This window comes from Solea solea, chromosome 10 (assembly GCF_958295425.1).
Source record: "Solea solea chromosome 10, fSolSol10.1, whole genome shotgun sequence".
Taxonomy (NCBI): domain Eukaryota; kingdom Metazoa; phylum Chordata; class Actinopteri; order Pleuronectiformes; family Soleidae; genus Solea; species Solea solea.
The window spans coordinates 12,083,068-12,100,115 of record NC_081143.1 but is presented as its reverse complement, the minus strand read 5'-3'; the positions used below and the strand labels follow the sequence as shown (position 1 = coordinate 12,100,115).

General features: G+C 41.3%; 1 protein-coding gene across 1 annotated transcript; it reads right to left on the bottom strand.

Annotated features, from left to right (window-relative positions):
- Positions 1–132: 132 nt before the first annotated feature.
- On the bottom strand, positions 133–13,233 carry rin2b (Ras and Rab interactor 2b). Its single transcript, XM_058640170.1, has 8 exons — positions 13,210–13,233; positions 11,583–11,663; positions 10,328–11,414; positions 7,299–7,381; positions 5,846–6,071; positions 5,575–5,706; positions 3,730–3,893; positions 133–3,415 (listed from the first exon to the last, which is right to left on the bottom strand). The coding sequence occupies exons 1-8, from the start codon at positions 13,231–13,233 to the stop codon at positions 3,086–3,088; spliced, it is 2,127 nt and encodes a 708-aa protein (XP_058496153.1). The 3' UTR covers positions 133–3,085.
- Positions 13,234–17,048: the final 3,815 nt, after the last annotated feature.

The following is a 17,048-nucleotide window of genomic DNA, read 5'->3' as shown; positions in this document are numbered from 1 at the left end:
TATTGAAGTGTTTTATCACAAAATGTAAAATTTAACATCTTACTCGTTAAAAGATTATACACTTTCCTAATCAATAACACTTGAGTCAAGAAGTTTTGATTGAAGAGAATTTTATATATTTCCACAGTCTGCATGGAGCTTTGTATAATTAACAATGTTAACAATTAAATATGAGTCCAGTACAGAAATAATTGTATCAGAATACAAATGGTTGTCATTTAAGTGATGAAAAAAGAACATTTGAATATAAAAATATCTCTACAGAGAAAAAAAAGGCTCCAATTGACCAGCAATTGCAAAAAAAAGTAAAAAATATTTATTAGAACTCTCATATATAGTACATTTTACATTTTACATTTTAAACTAATGTTTAACATTGAGTTCGCAAACAGTATGTTCAAATCAAATAACACGTCAAATAACAGCAGTTAGGGCAAAACGTTAGGGAAATAAAATACGTTACTCTCTGATATACATGTCCAACAACCCAAAGAACTTCAAACATAAAATATCACATGCAGAAAAACCCAAAAAATCAGTTGCAACACATAATCCAAATGTTTTTAGATCATCACATGATCTGCCCACATCAAACACAGGACAAGTGTATTTCAAGTAGTTGACATGAGATGAAGGTGAAGCTGTTGTCAGGAGCCAGAGGTCAGAGTTCTGAATAAATGACAGTTTCTGAGTCAGGAAATTGTTCTACTAAACTTTAAACGTAACGTAACGTATTTCTAACCAAGAGCCCATTTACATTTTTGACAAAACATAAGACACTTTTAGAAATCCCAAAACAAATTTACAAAACCACAGTCCTTGTGGTGCTGCAAGTGACCCGGAAGTGATAATTATTTTCTTTTTGCTTTTTCTTTTTTTGACAGTAAGAGATCATATTTAACTTACTATTTAACATACACACTTCCAAGACAAGGCTTGTGGAATGATATCAAACATTTATTTTATTTTATAGAATTAACTTATATAGTGAACTTTGGGGCAAAAGTTTGATATAAGAAGTAGTAAAAAAGGCCAAAGTCAGGGGCTCTTATTTTGAAAGCCAGGTTGAAAGGAAGTGGTGCTATATAAGATTATGAAGAAAAAAACGTCCAATCAGCAGCTGAACAGCATCCGTGAAATTTGTTTTGGGAATTGTGAGTTTTGCATCTTTCGTTATCTTTGCGTAAGAAATGTGTGTTGGGCAGGGGCAGCGCTTTAATTGGTGGTCCTGGGGGGGGGGCTTCATCTTTTACTGGGGGAGCTTTGAGATATAGCTGCACCTGTGATTTTCATCTTACTAGTCACTCAATATAAACGCCAAATCCACACATACACAGATATAGATATTTCTCTCCATCATCATCATCAGAGCACAGACAGCCTTCACAGTGTCGACATGCACGATCCCAAACACCGCTCTAACACCACAGAGGCCTCCAACATTCTAAACTCACAGCTACAGGGAGCATTCAATGACCCACACATATCAACGTATCACTGCTATTTCAGACAAATACCATCATCAAACTGCCATGGTCAAACCATGGTCATTAACACCGATTGATCTCACAATTAACACAAAACTCATCGCCATGGGAAAAAACACCAGTCACTTACCAGATTCACAGAATCACATGGTTGTTGAGGGCAAAACAAAAACCTCAATAATGTTTTTCTCTCATCTCCTCTCTTAATATTTATAGCCAAATGTGTGAGATTGCTCTGACGAGCGTCTCCACTGCTGGTTTTCAGGTGTCAAGTATATGCAGAGGAGTTTGTGTAAATCGATGAAGGCATAATGTTAGTATTCTCCACACTGCTTTCTGGTACTGCCCGCTCTTCGACGTACGAGGGCGCTTATTCGGTGTGACTCGTTCCATTATTTGTAAATATCTTTACAGCGTGCTTGTGCAGGACCATAAACGTTGATATTCATATCATTCTGTCATATTTATGTTTTTTTGTTCATTTGTTTTGGGATTTGTAAAAGTGTTTCACGTTTTGCAATAATGGTTTGCACTTCAAGGCCACCGTAAAATATTGATACTCTTGATACCAAAGGCGGTATCAGTATCAATTGATACGAGCACGATGAGATGGATACTTATGTTAAATGTTCTCTTCTCTACATTCAGTAAATCATTCTTTTTCCTCCTCTCTCTCCTCCTCTCTCACTGTTCCTCCCTCCTGCTTCGCTCTCAGTGAAGTCACATGACTCAGTGAAGTCATCAGTTCTAAAGTTGGCATAAATTGTTCAGTACTGTGGCAACACAACTTATCTCTCTAAACGCATTAAACTGCATGAGAAAGAGAAAAAATGTAAAGTGGAGGAGTCTAATCTAATCTAATCCCAGTGAAAGATGGGGCCACAGAGACAGAGGACGCTGGCCGAGTCATTTCTAATGAGTGTCCAGGTAACTCGCACACAGTATGGTTATGGTGATAAGTAATGGGTTATAATTTATTTTATTTTAGCAGACTGTGTTCAGACATTCAAATAATACTAATAAATACTAATAAAATGTGCTACTTTAATGACTTTACTTTGACTTTTCTGCATTCAGAGCCGTAGACAGTGTTGGACAAGTTGTTACATATTACTTTTAAATTATGTTACAATATCACTCTCTGTAATAACAGGTAGAAATTTTGTTTGTTAAATATAGAAGTTTTTGAACTTCTTTTCCTCAGATCTATTATTGTTTCTGAACAAAAACCTCAGACTAAAGGAAAGTAGAGTTTCTCTCGTCATAGTTGTGTGCAGATAACATGTTTGCAAACTTTATTCTATGATATTCTTTGATTGGTGGATTATTGTGAGTAAGTTATAGTTTAGTTTGTTGTTGCTCCGTGTACAGGTGTTGGCTGTATCAACAGTTTTTGTGTTTAGAAATGGGTTATATCAGTTAAAATGAAAGGATTCCTCTGTGTGTTGAAGACATAAACAAACCCACCCTGTAGCCTGCGCTGTAGAACGACCCACGGACGGGCCCCCACTGTAAGTATCGATATCGGTTGAGATATACTGGCCGGTATCGCAGTGATATCGGATTGATTTCAAATTTTGCAGTATCAAACACAGCTATTATGCAGGTTTCTTTTTCTGAGGCCCTTGAAGTGTGATTGCAGGTGCAGGGAGGTCACAGTTAGGCTTCCTCTTGTAGACAAAATGAAAAACCTGTGCTCGGGGCTTGCTATGGAGCTTGGCTTTGATACTCTGAGGATGCGTGTCTGGGGCCAGCTGCTGGCTGGTGTCATCAGTGACCAGAAACAGTGCATAGTTGTCAGGGTCGGGAATTGTGAATTTGTAAGTACAGAGGGAGCAGACCTCTTCTGTGGTGGTGTAAGGGTGGACGAGCAAGGTTTTGGCTGTGCAGCCTGTGTCAACTTCCTGCAGAGCTACACGGAGATAGTTCTGTAAAGAGACACAACATGCCCTGTGTTACAACTGGGCAGAAATGATCGAAAGGTTTAAAAGAAATCATCACTGAGTCAAAACAAGCAGGCAGAGTAGACGGACAGTTACTGTCCAGTCGAAGAGAGAATTCACATGCAGTTGGAATATGCTCCACAAGAGGGAGCTTTGTGCTAAAAAATAAAGTTAGCCATGATGGTAGAAAGCTGTACATATGTCTTACATGCAACTGTCTGATGCTGTATGCACTGTTATTGGTGCGACTTTGACTCACTGCCTGAATGTTCAAGATGGGCTCAAGTCAGGCGTGATACCTGAAAGTCATCCACAGTTGGCGTTGAACGCTGGGCAGTGCGTCGGCAGTGCCACTGGTGTAGAGTGTTCCTCGTCTCAGAGCTCAGCACCCGGGCTGCCTGCTCCTCCTGGAAGTTCTTGATGAGCGCCATGGCTCCATAGGAGCTGGTCAGGTAGTAGCCTCCTGAGGTAGAAAGGAGAGGTAGAAGAATCAGCTACACGTGACACTACGCAGTCTCTTGGAAAAAAAAAAAGATTCAAAATGCAATCACAGTTTTCCATAAATGTCAGATAGAAATTTGTTCACCGTATGTGTTATGTGTATTTGTTAAGTTCACACGAGGTAAACCACGTCCACTTGAGCTAACATACCAGACAGGCTGACGCAGACTCTGACAAGGTTCTGCCTCTGCTCTGAGCGTGTTGCTCTCATATCAAACAGAGTGGAATTTCCTTCCACTCGCAAAAGGGCTTTCCTTCCCATCTCTGTGTCGAGATGAATGACTCAATGAAGCTTCCTGGAAAACACAACTGAGTTCACATGAGCTCAGAAGACAAATGATGGCGACGCTTTGATGTGCACAGATTCCAGTGTGCACACGCCACCATTCCAGAGGACCGACACGAGACACAGAGTCTCACGCTTACTGAGACTTACACCAGGAAAAAAACAAATAAAACAGATTAAGACTATGTTTGCCACTCTGTCACTGGTAGCTTGTTTTATACTTCTATACGTCTTTTCCTTATATTTATACATTTTACTTCTTCTTTATAGCATTGAGTTCAAGAATCTGTAATCTTAATTCCCTACAATTCTATTCCACTCTATACTATTCCTCTAGCAGTAAGAATACTGTACAAAACAAAATCCACAGGTTTCCTTCATACTGTTCTTTATATTTCTTCTTCAATCTGCTACTGTAACCACCTGCCATCATTATACCAGTGCCCAAACAGAGTAACATAATAATGATTACAAACCAGTAGAACCAACCCCCAATATCATGAAACATTTCAAGAGTCCAGACCAGTCTGCCAGTCTTACCCTCTTCAGTGGGGCACCACAGGGCTGTGTTCTAGGTTCAATGCTGTATTCACGAGATACGTTTGACTGTATTTCAATACATCCAACAACAGTGGTGAGGCTGACAACATGGAAAGCCAATACTGCGAGGAAATAAACAGGCTGATGGACAATAACCTCACACCTAACAGCACAAACACTAAAGAACTCATGATACGCTGTGAGAACCACGGTTGCAATAACGAGACATTTGTCTTTTAATGCTGCTTAACCCTTACAACACAGTGCATTTCGGCTGCTTTTTTCCCATGACTATGTTTAAACGTACAGTTTATACAGGCTACAAGAATGTAGAATGTCTTATATCATTATATATATTATCACATTTTCATCTATATAAACACACGTCAGCAAAAAGTGCTCACAATGTTTAAAATTTGTGAAATGTGGAAATACGTCAGTGAACGTCAACTACTAAAATGTGATATTAAATTAATCATAACTTTGACTCAACAACACATAAGAAGACGAAAGAAACACATTTTTTAAAGCCTGAATATGTGACCTATTAACACCCCCCCCCCCCAGGATGTCCATATAAGGAGTTGTAGATTATTCCCAATTTACCATGGGTGCATCTGCGGCACAGATCTGCGAGGGTTAACGTCTCATTCTTATGTCTTGACTGGTATGAATGTACAATGCGAGTGTGTGTGTGTGTGTGTGTGTGTGTGTGTGTGTGTACGTGCATTCTAAACTACCACAAAGAAACAAAGGAGTACAGGGCAGTATGGTAGGTACGGTAATGTTGCACACTGAGCAAATCTACGCTACCTACCCTCTCCTTGAAGCAGAGATGGGTCCAACAGCTCCATCATGTACTCTATCTCTGTGTCCAGCTGAGGCATGTCACACTGAGCCAGCACGTAAGTCAACACTGGCAGGAAGTCATCTGCACCATACATCCTCCCTGGAAGGAAGCAGAGGCAGGGGTGTGTGCCGGTCAGGTTCTGACTCGTTTACAGATGCAGCAACAATAATGGAAAAGTAAGTAAGTCATGTATGAGGAACAGACTACACTGGGAATGACTTTTAGTCTCACACAATACCTGAGTGATCCTGCATGATGGTGTAGATGAGCTTGCACACACGCAGCAGCAGAGACACCTTCTTCTCTGGAGAGTACATCATACTCATTTTTAGGAACTTGAGGCGGATCTTCTCTATAGCCACAGAGTCGGGAGGAGGAACCCGATCCACGCCCAGCTCCTGTGGCCTCTTCGTCTTCGCCAAGGCCAGGTTGTCTCTAAGCTGCTGCCAAGCTCCACTCCTCACCTGAGGGAGAGAGAAAAACACAAAAGAGGGATAAAGGATCATTCTAGGAACTATGCCGTTTCACCTTCCCTCCAAAAGGAAATCATAGCTGTACTTCAAACGTGAATCTACAGCCGTCAGCCAAATAGTCAAATCTCTGAAAGATTTAAGGTAGTACTAAGTGCTATTGTTCCCTCTTAAAATGTAATGTTTTTAAGACTGAACAGACCCTGTATTTCTGCGGTTGCTGACACAGTCAGTGCTGACTGCACCTGGAACCTGTTTGAGACACAGAGCCTCACTCTCATTAAAAACATGACTGCCTGCGGGCACAGAAACACTTAGAACACCAATGCCAGCTTAAGTGCACGATATGATATCTGTGGCTATATGATCATTGCTTCATCTTACGCTAACTGTTTCACTGTATATTGTATATATTTCCAGATTGTCTACTTTATTATTGTATATTTTATTTCATTGCCTATTTTACTGTTTTGTTTATATATATATATATCTTTAGCTCTTGTTTCCACTCTTGCTATATTTCTGGCCTACTTTTCACGGAGCATCTGGAACAAAAACAATTTCCCCCCGGGGATTAATTAAGTATTCTGATTCTGATCTTGCTGTTAGTCAGCATTCTCCAACTGGAAACTGTAGTTTTTGTAAACCGTTCACTTTTACACCAAAGTCCAGAGACAATCACAGGGAGTGATGATCCACTGCTGCTTCCACCAGTAAAGTCCATTATTTTGTGTCTTTGGTGTTTAGAATCCTCAGTGGTATTCTACCACACTGATGAGGTGCTTTTTGTTGGGTTTCTGTTGGAGTCTATGTTGTGCTAGGAGCGGGCTATTTGTTAATATTAGCAATCTGCATTCCTGTGCAAATAACAACAGCTCACTACTCACTGCTTCAGTTGGCAGGAAGTCAGTCACTGATGGTAACCTGAGGCATGTGGGAACGCGTATAACATCAGATCTTTTAGATTTTCACAAAAAAATCTGATCCAACTCCTGCTATGATTTGTTCATTCACTTAATAACTTAAACACATTGAAAGTGACCAAAAGAAAATCTGTTTTATGCAAACAGAGCGCGCGTGTGTGATTATTCATCAGGCAATGAAATGTTCAGTGTGATTATTAGACGTGTACCAACACAGCCGTCTGTGCAGCGATCACTGTTTTCTGACAAAAAAAACTCCTGATGTAATAGCAATGATAACCATGAAACAATTCCTGACCTGAAAGTCATGTAAAACCACCTCAATCATGGTCTTCAGAGGCTTCAGGACACATTTGTGCATGGCCTTCTCCAGAACCCGGTCTGTATGAGACATGCACACACACACACACACACACACACACACAAAAGACACACAGGAAAAAAATGAAATTATATTAACAAACGTTAAACTACACTGTGTGTGTGTTTCGTAAAATCTAGACAATTCCTTTTTGTCGTGCAGACATATTATTACTGAAGAACCTACATGTATCAAGTCAGCTGACCATGATGTGTTTCTTTAGTCTAAAATGAAAGTGGCCACACAGAATCAAAGTTTTCTTTGAATGTTTTCCTTAAAGTAAAGGTAAAATGGGTCATTTAAAGGACAAAGCTGCGTCATTTTGTATTTTCTGAATGTTCTTTATCAAACAATCAATGGACATTGAAAACATTAGTTACTCACATCCCTATACAACATTCTCTCTTTTCTTTTTCTTGTATTGCACCAACTAGAAACACGGAATAAATAAATAACCCCAGTTTGACATTCAAAGATTTAAATGTCAGGTTTAATCAGGTATATTACATATTTACAATAAGGCTAAAGGTTTTAACCCTTAGTGCTCATGCAGCACGGATCTTTGCCGCAGGTGCACCCATGGTCATTTGCTGTGGGAATAATACACTCCTTATATGGACATCCTGGGGGGGTGTGTGTTTATAGGTCACACATTCAGGCTTGGAAATGCAGGGTTTTTTCATCTTCTTATATGTTGTTGAGTGAAAGTTATGATTCATTTTATATCACATTTTAGTCGTGATTTAAAGTAGGAATAACTGTGCAGAGTCCACAAAATAGAGCTTTGAACTGTGACGTATTTCCAAATTTCACAAATTCAATCCGATTTTAAACATTTTGAGTCCTTTTTGCTCAGGTGTGTTTATATAATTGGTGAAAATGTGTAGTTTTTTTTCATCAGATTGTCTGCTTTGTGCTGAAAAAAGGATATAAGACGCTCTATTATATCACAATCGTATACCCTGTGAAAAAAAGCAGCTGAAATGTTCTGTGTTCTAAGGGTTAAGACTGGTTGTGTCTCACCATGACAGTCTCGGGTATTTTACCAAAGAGGATCCCACTCAAACACAACGCTCTTTGACAACCTAACCATTTATTCAACTGACATGCACTCAGACACAGCACTTAGATCCTACAATGGCTACATCTGTACCTCAGACCTACGTCCATAGGCTTCAAACTATTTCCTGCCTACCCCCAACTATGTCCAGCATTGTGGCACACGCACAACTGTGTCTCACTGTCCTCGGGCAATGCTGACACAACCGTTCATGTCGCACAAGCGTCCCACGCCTCGGCTGTTTATGTCATGCTAATGCAATGAGCTAGAGGAAAACACTAAATCTGAGCCTTTGTGGTGATTCCGTAGAAACAACACTGGAACCGGAGCTACAGCACAGACAAGTGTCCATTCTCAACTGTGTTGTGAGTCAAAGGAGGACCCCTTAATGATACAGTGCCGATAAGACAAATAACACAGTCGTGAATCAGAGGCCCAAAAAAGGGGGTATTACAGACAATCTGATGAAGCATAAAAAAGCAGGCACATATATACACACACTTCCTGATTCCTACCAGAAATGCATTTCTTTTGTATGTTGAGCAATGTTTTTGAGCGTGGGCTTCCTCTGACTGCAATAAACTGTAGGAGATGGTATGATACATGTGTTCACACATTTGGGGAATCTTCTGACCCAGGAATCTCTCCTGTGTCTTCCTGCTCCTTGTTTGTTCTTGTCGAGCCACAGCTTTAGTCAGGATGCGTGATACTGTGAGTCATAAACCCCCCTTTTACAAACATCAATGTTGTATTCCAGTCCCTACAGTACCAATACTACAAATGTCTAGCTCAGAGTCAAAGTGAATCGATATGTTGACACATTTCTTTTTCCGAATGTCACATTTTTAGCCACAGACCCATCTCAGTCTCTGACATCAGGCCGTCTACCCTGCTGCACACAAGTCTCAAGTTTGGTTTTGGTTTTCCAGGGGAAAATTAATGCTTGGAATTTGTGGGTTGCACAGACACACCTAAATAAACACCCAGCCATTTCCCCAATACTCTACATATACATTATAGAGTCACTAACGCGACTTTTTACACCACGTTTTCTCCTCTGTGTCTAAAATGTAAAACTGAAATAGGCATTTTAACTCATTGCCTGTGGTTATGTCATGAAAAGTATATTTAGGAAAGGACCTAAGGCCTTTGATTCTGGGCTTCTCATTTTTACAGTTGGACCACTGATAATGGCTCCAGTTAAATACAATTATTTTCCTACACAACAAAACAAATCCCTTTCACATGATCCGCATCTGATGTGTCTAGTGTTTCAAAGATTCTGTGGTTTGCTCGCTCAACCAGAGTGAATCACTTCTCTGTCTCCAAATATAGGGATGTGAGATGTGTGCAATGACAAGCTTACATATTAATGCAAATGCTCTTGTGTACAATGATCTCATTGAAAGCCCTTTCATGGTACTGCGTCTATGTCTCCTCGTCTATAATCTTCTGTTATTTTTACATTTGTGACCTCAAAAACGCAACCCAATGCAACAAGACCGTGTGGTGGTTTGTTCAAGTCTCCGGCCCACTTAAAAAAACGTTTGTTCCATTTGAGAATCAAGGGCACTTTGAGCCTATGCTACCTGTTGCAGACGCCAAGAATAACTCATTGGGACACAGCACAATGGCATTTTTGTAACTAAACACCGATAATAAAGCAGACTAATGTAGAAAACAAGTACGTCTGACTTCCAAAAGAATGGCAAGCCTGGGCTCTTAGTGAACTGAGTCACTGAAGAACCTGGTGTGGTCATATTTCTCTGGAATGAAAACATGTAGGGAAGTGATTGCTGTCAGAGACGGTGTATGACTAACACATCACACGTGCCCGCGTGTGGACGAGCAGATGTTTCACAAAGTCAGGACACACAACAACAAAGCCTCATGAGGCGTAGCTTACCGATCTGATCTTCGGGTATGAGCGATTCTATAGGTGGGCCCAGTTCAGAGCTCTGGCGCAGGTACGCCTTCATCTGTGTCATAAACTGCCTGAGAGTCTGGAGAAAATCCATCCCTGATGTGTGACAGCCTTGGTTCTCCTGAACAAAGCTGATGTAGTCCTGAACGAGGGAACCGAAGTATGAGCTTTTGTTCCTCGACAGCTCAGCAATTCTTTTCACCACCCGTCTCTCTGGGGTCATGAAGGAGCTCAGCATGCCGCTCACCTTGTGGAAGCGTCTCTTCAAGGCCCTGGGGAGTATAAAGGACCCTCCACTCAGACTCACACCAACCCTCCTCCGTCTCCGTGATTTGAAGGATGTACGTAGGCGCATCTCAAGATCAGTCTCCAGGCCGACCCCATAGTCCTCCTCTTCGTCTTCTTCCCCGTCCTCTTCCTCCTCACTGCTGTCTTCCACTGGGTCTTGATGGTTAAGGTGTGCAGATGGACTCGGGGCCAGGCCCAGAGAGAATTCAGGAGAGTTGGAGTATTCCAGCGAGTCAGAGGAAGACGATGAGCTCATGTCACTGAGCCGGTGGCGTCCCCTCTTGTTAGGACTAGATGGGCTCATAGCTATCTGCCCATTAGCAGGGGCAGCAGACGGAGACTGGCACGGTGGCAGCCTGGCACGAGACAGGGCTCTGGCGATGGTCTCATCCTCCAGTGCAATGTGGCAGCGAAGGGCTTCCAGATCGGGCTTTTTAGGCCTTGGGGGTGGTGGGTTTGAAGGCACAGGCATTGGTGCGCTGGCACCTCTGGTAAAGCTGCCGTGCTTGGCACCCATTTGTGGTCGAGCAGGTGCTGGACGTCTTGCAGGTGGCTGCTCTTTCCCAGCAGCCACAGCTGGAGCTTCTGGCATACTCTTGTGTCTGGTGGTAGCTAGTGGAGGTCCAGGTGGGGGTGGGGCAGGGCGCCGGCGTGGCATCAAGTGCGGGGGAGGGGGGCGAGGGGGTGGGGTCCGTGCTTTACCGTTCAGCTTGACCTCGTGGGTCACCCTTTGGGGGTGGTCAGGGGACTCACAAACGATTCCCTCGCATTGTATGGGTTCCTACTGGAGTGGATAGCATGTGAAGAGGAGTCTGGAGAAACAGTGGGTCGATGGAGCAGTGTATTGTCTCCTGATGAAAGAAAGGCGGAGGAGTGTGGCACCGTAGGGTAGAGGGCACACTTTCGCTATAAAGCTCAATGTGTCTCTGGTCTGACCCCCCCCCCCAACCTCCCTGTTCCTGTTTGCTGGGGGCTGAGGGCACGACTTTGACAGCGACAGGGAGAGCAGGAGACGTGGAATCCCTGAATCCTATGACACACATACAGTCAAACATTACAGGTTAAGGCTATAGTTCCTCTAAAAGTTTCCAAGAGTCTTCAAACTAAATGCACAGTTAAAGAACAGAAGTAAATGAACAAACAAAGTATTCTCAACAATTTCTCACTAAAACAAACCAAATGTTTACCATTAACTTTTGAGTTTCCCCTCTTTCCCTTGTATTTACTTACTTGTGTCTTTAGTCTTGAAAGGAAAAAGGCAGTGAGTTCAGCTCCGTGTCTCCTGGGTCTGATTCACTAGAACCTAAAACACACCCAGTGACATACAGAGGGAGTGACCATGTAAATCACAGAGTGGGAGGACACTCACACGCACTCCCAGTTCCTCAACTCCTTCTTCCTGCTCTGTTTTCCTCCCTCATAATTCTACACTGAGTTGCGTTTCACTGTGGCTCCCTCAACTGAGTGATTTCAGTATTGATCAGTGTTGATCTGTGAATTTCCAGCTGTCTCAAACCTTATTTCTAAGGATTTATTCTGACAACTTCCAAATATAAATGCATAGAGACTGCTATATATGTCTGGTGTCAGCTGTTCCTGCAGCCTCAAAATAGAAGCATGACCTGTTGACATGCAGGGGCAGGAAAGAAGCCGACTGTAGCAGACTGCTGGTAGAGCACTTTCAGATGTGTTAAAATCCTCCGATATCTAGAGAGTGTACTCTGCCTGTGGTATTTTAACCGGTCAACGTGAGCAACAAGAATGTGACGCTGCAGAGCAGGAATGCACCATTCAGCCCAACCTGAGTAAGCCAGTTTAAACAAAAAGAATTCAATAATTGCAATTTCATTGTACATTACCCAGGTCAGTCACGAGGTAAAAGTAGTGCTGTGGGGTGGAAAAGTGCTGCACCTTTATGAAAACATAGCATTAATTCCCCTTATGGCTCTTTAGCATGTCTAAAGTGATACAGACACATTCATTGACTGACTTCTCTGTTCACATCCTCTGTGTTAGGGAACCAGCTTGAGACATGGCTGCCAGCGGGGACACAAGGACACAAGGACACATTATACACAACAACAAACATTATAGCCACTTAACAAAAGGCTCATGGAGTCTTTGACAGTTTTAGAATATGTTGCTCACTGTTAGACACTCGTTCTCAACTGAAAATGGACGTTTGTTTCGCTCTGTAAAAAACGGACTAAAAAACCATATCACAATGAAGGTGTTTGATCCACTGCTGCCCCAATAGTGAGTTCAAAAACTGACTGTGGTGTCTGATGTCATTTGTTTTGATTTACCTATATGCAAACTAACCAAACGAGGCAGCAGTACAACAGTTGCAAGATAAGAACAGTAATATCCATAGATGATATTATCATCGTGATGGATTTCTGCTACGTCGTTATCCTGGCAGGTTAGTGTCTGCTGTCAAAACTTCACCAACTGCTCTAAAAGCTGGCTTTTCAAAAATGTTAGCATCATGTAAAGGAGCGATAACTCCAGTCCATTTGTCTGGGAATGTGTATGTTCCGAATAATGTTTCCTAGAACTCATGAAAAAACAACAACCAGTGGTTTCAGTTTGAGCTCCATGTTGCTTTCAGTCAGTCAAAAGTCAAAGTCAAATACTGTATATGACCACACTGTTCATATATAAACCTTTACAGTTGGCCAAAGTAGCATGGATAAAAAGTTGAATCATATTAATATGACAGATACATAAAGATTTGCCATTCAATGCAGCAGTTAATAAGTTCCATCTGCTCAGAGCTTCCATTCTATTAATACCCCAACACCCTACAAGTCTTCTGTGGAGGCAGATGAGGTGCTAAGTCACTGGGATACGGAAGCAGTTTGCAACATGTTTGTGTTTCACACCCGTGTGATGCCCAGATTCCACAAAAGCGATCAAGGCAGTTTCTTTATGGTCTTTAAATAAAGGTTTCCATCCCTTCATAAATGCACAGTATGAGTTTGCTCAGCGAGGCTCAGAAGCTCAGGAGTTCCTTTCTCCAGCACTCAACAGTACGACAGATATTACAATGCACACTAACACCCACTACCACTCACAGGAATGCCGGCATGAAAACACAATGACAGCGTTTCATGTTTGCAAGTAGCTATGACACGGTTTACTCCACGTTGCATTAGCGCTCGTGCTCGCATGTTTGAGTGTGGTGTGGTGGTATGTGTGTGTTTAGACAGCAGACAGTCAACTTTCCAAGCACCACTCCCTTCTCCCCCCACACTGAGATATGCCACATGTCTCTACAGTAGGAAACTGTCTCACTACACTGCAGCTCTACACCATACATGTGGCCTGGGGCCTCTTTTTTTTTTTTCAAAGCTTGTGTACCCACATAAGAAGGCATCATATACCACTGTCTACACAAGGTTTGGGATCTATAAAAAACAAACTCGATGGGAAACGGAAACTCTGGCCCATGCACACACACATTTATGGCAGAGAGGAGAAACTGCGACTCCGGTGGCAGAAGGTGGAATCACCAGAAACTGTGTAAAAATATATTCAATTGTTACTGATGAGACATATTTTTAAACAAATAAACAATCACCTGTTTGACTGAAACGACCTTTCACACCCACCCACACACATCTGTTATACCAAAATACATTTTTAAATAAATGCTGCGACTATTATTATAAAAACCCTAACTCTAACCACTCAGGAATAATAATGTATTATTATTATTATTATTAGTATTATTATTATTATTATTATCATAGTTGATTTTATTATAATCAAATTAAAATAAAACCAACCATTTTCCGTCATTGTGCATTGTGAAGGATATTTTTTTATTCTCTCCACATTGTGCAATATGACGCAAAACAGTTGGTTTGTCAAACTGGTTGATTGTTAATGTGTCCTAATAAACACCTAAAATGGCATCTTTTGCCGGGTTTTAATGACACAATATTTATTATGACCTTTTTGAATCTTGCACCTGGAAAATACTCCATATTACAACAAAACTAACACTGAAATGAATAAAAACTAAATCACGTTGAATCACAAACACATATGAGGTTACTGAATTAAAAACGTATTAATTATATGAAAGCCTGATGAACTGTATGGCTGACTATGACGGCAGCGCTAACATTTTTAAAATAGAAAAAAACTTTTGAGTCACCTGCATACAGAGCTGTCTCTACTAGGTAGAGGCCATATAGGTTACCTAGGGCGCCATCTACTGGAGGGGCACGGGACACCCACTCAATGGTTTTTATTTATTTTATTTTATTTTATACATTGTAGATTAATACTGGAACACATGGAATTATGTAATAAACAAAAAAAAAGGTTGTGCTTTGATGTTTGATGACAGCTTTGCACATGATGGAGACGGCTTGTTTCTCCTCCTGCATGTGTTTTGGGTCGTTGCAGTGCATTTGCCCCTGCCGACCACCGTACAACGGTGTTAAAAAAAAGTGTAAAATATAGTCCTTGCTTTTCATTTTGCCTGTTTGGTAAATCATTGTTCTTTTCTTTAACTCTCTTGCACCATTTACCGTTTGGACCACATGGAGTCGTGTCACTCTGGACAGGATTTCACCATGTGTTCCTCCTCTCCACAAACCAAACTTTTGGCCCTTTTCCACTATGGTCCCGGTTCGCCTCGCCTCGCCTCGCCTCGGCATAGCATGACACGGCACGGTTTAGGTTGCATCTCCACTACAAAAAAGTACCTACTCATCCTAGTCATCACTGCTACTATCACTACTAAAAAGCTCTCCACATGTGTCACAGCTGCATCTGTGTGTAAGAAATGCTCAGTTCAACACTGCAGCAAAGTGTTTTCAACTTGTCTTGTTTTTCCTGCATTTTTCACATTCCCTCATTCCCTCATGTTAGAGCCCTCCCAGGGACTCAACTGCACACATGTTGATGTTTTGGATGCTGTGCACTGATGATGTGCACTTCAAACTATGTAAACAATCAAGTGGAGTACGTCACTGCCAGCAGCTGCACATTGGAAATTAACCCTTATTGCTCATTTGCATGGTAATTAGCTGTGGGAATAATACACAACTCCTTTTATGGACATCCTGGGGGTGTCTGTTTATCGGTCACATATTCAGGCTTTAAAAAAATGTGGGTTTTTTCCGTCTTCTTATTTGTTTTTGACTCAAAGTTATGATTCATATTATATTGCATTTTTAGTAGTGATATAAAGTAGCAATAATTGTGCAGAAGTCACCAAATTGAGTGTTCTTTTCTTTTTGTTAATAAAAACGAGCCATGTGAACTTGTGACGTATTTCCATATTTCACAAATTCAATCCTATGTTATACATTTTGAGTACTTTTTCTCTTAGGTGTCCAGGCTTGTATAGTTGGTGAAAATTACATTTGTTTGTGCTTTTACTATATATACATCTTTCTATGCTTTACTTGTAGGTTTGGTCACACACAACTTTTTGCAGCGTTTTAAAGTAGTTATGTGCGGCTCATGCAAATGGACACAGCCAGGTGAAAGTGTCATGGGTACAGTGGCATAGCAAGCCAATGCTGTGTTACTAGGTTCAATCTGAGGACATGAGGACACAAATCCAAATCTGCCATGGTAGAAAAAATAACAAATGAGTTAGCCGTGGTCATGCACCCTGATTGCCAGTAAACTCATGAGCGGTTCATTAAGTTTTCCACACCTATCACTAGAAACATAGTATTTGTGTGTTTTTTCATCCACATAACACAGTGAGGAGTAGGGAGATTGGGAGGAGAGCCATTGATAGTCTGAAGTGAGAAGCACATCCATCCTCCATGTCTGTTAGGTCCTAACTCTTCCTTTCCCCTCAAGTAAACAATCATACTGAGGCCAAAGCACCACTCAATTATAGTTGATACTAAAACATTCCATCACCGTCATTCAGGTAAGAAATATAATATAAAGGGTTTAATTAAGTGTCACATTTTGCTGAGAGACAGCCAGACATTCACATCTGAGAGTATGTAAACATACTGGTGGTGCCTTTTGGCATTCAGAGAAGTGAAGGGGTAAAAAAGAAAAAAGCCAGAGATTGAGATTAGGGTTAAGGGCCAAGAAAAGGACTGAGGTTAGAATAACTAACCAGGTTAGGCTAAGTGGATATTCACTGTTGGCTCACACTCTAAATGCCTCACCCATCTCCTTCAGATATGAAAGGATACCTTTGTGTCTCACACAAATCTCCGTAACAATCTGGCGTCACAACCAGGATTTGAACAGAAATCATTCTTAGTTTGCCTTACTATGTCCGAGTTTAACGAAATCCAAAGAACTGTGTAAAATTTAAGGGGATTGTTTATCAAACAATTTATAATCTACTGGTGTGAACAATTATTGATGTTAAAATTAAAGTAGTGCTCATTTGTATGACACACACTGGATGATCAGTGTC

Bases quoted from the DNA above. Each gene is read 5' to 3' on its own strand.
- rin2b (XM_058640170.1), bottom strand. From the start codon at position 13,233: ATGGAGCTCAAACTGAAACCACTG. The intron at 7,382-10,327 runs GTAAGCTACGCC...TGTCTCATACAG, and splicing joins CATACCCGAAGATCAGATCG to ACCGGGTTCTGGAGAAGGCC. The intron at 5,707-5,845 runs GTATTGTGTGAG...GCTTCCTTCCAG, and splicing joins CATCATGCAGGATCACTCAG to GGAGGATGTATGGTGCAGAT.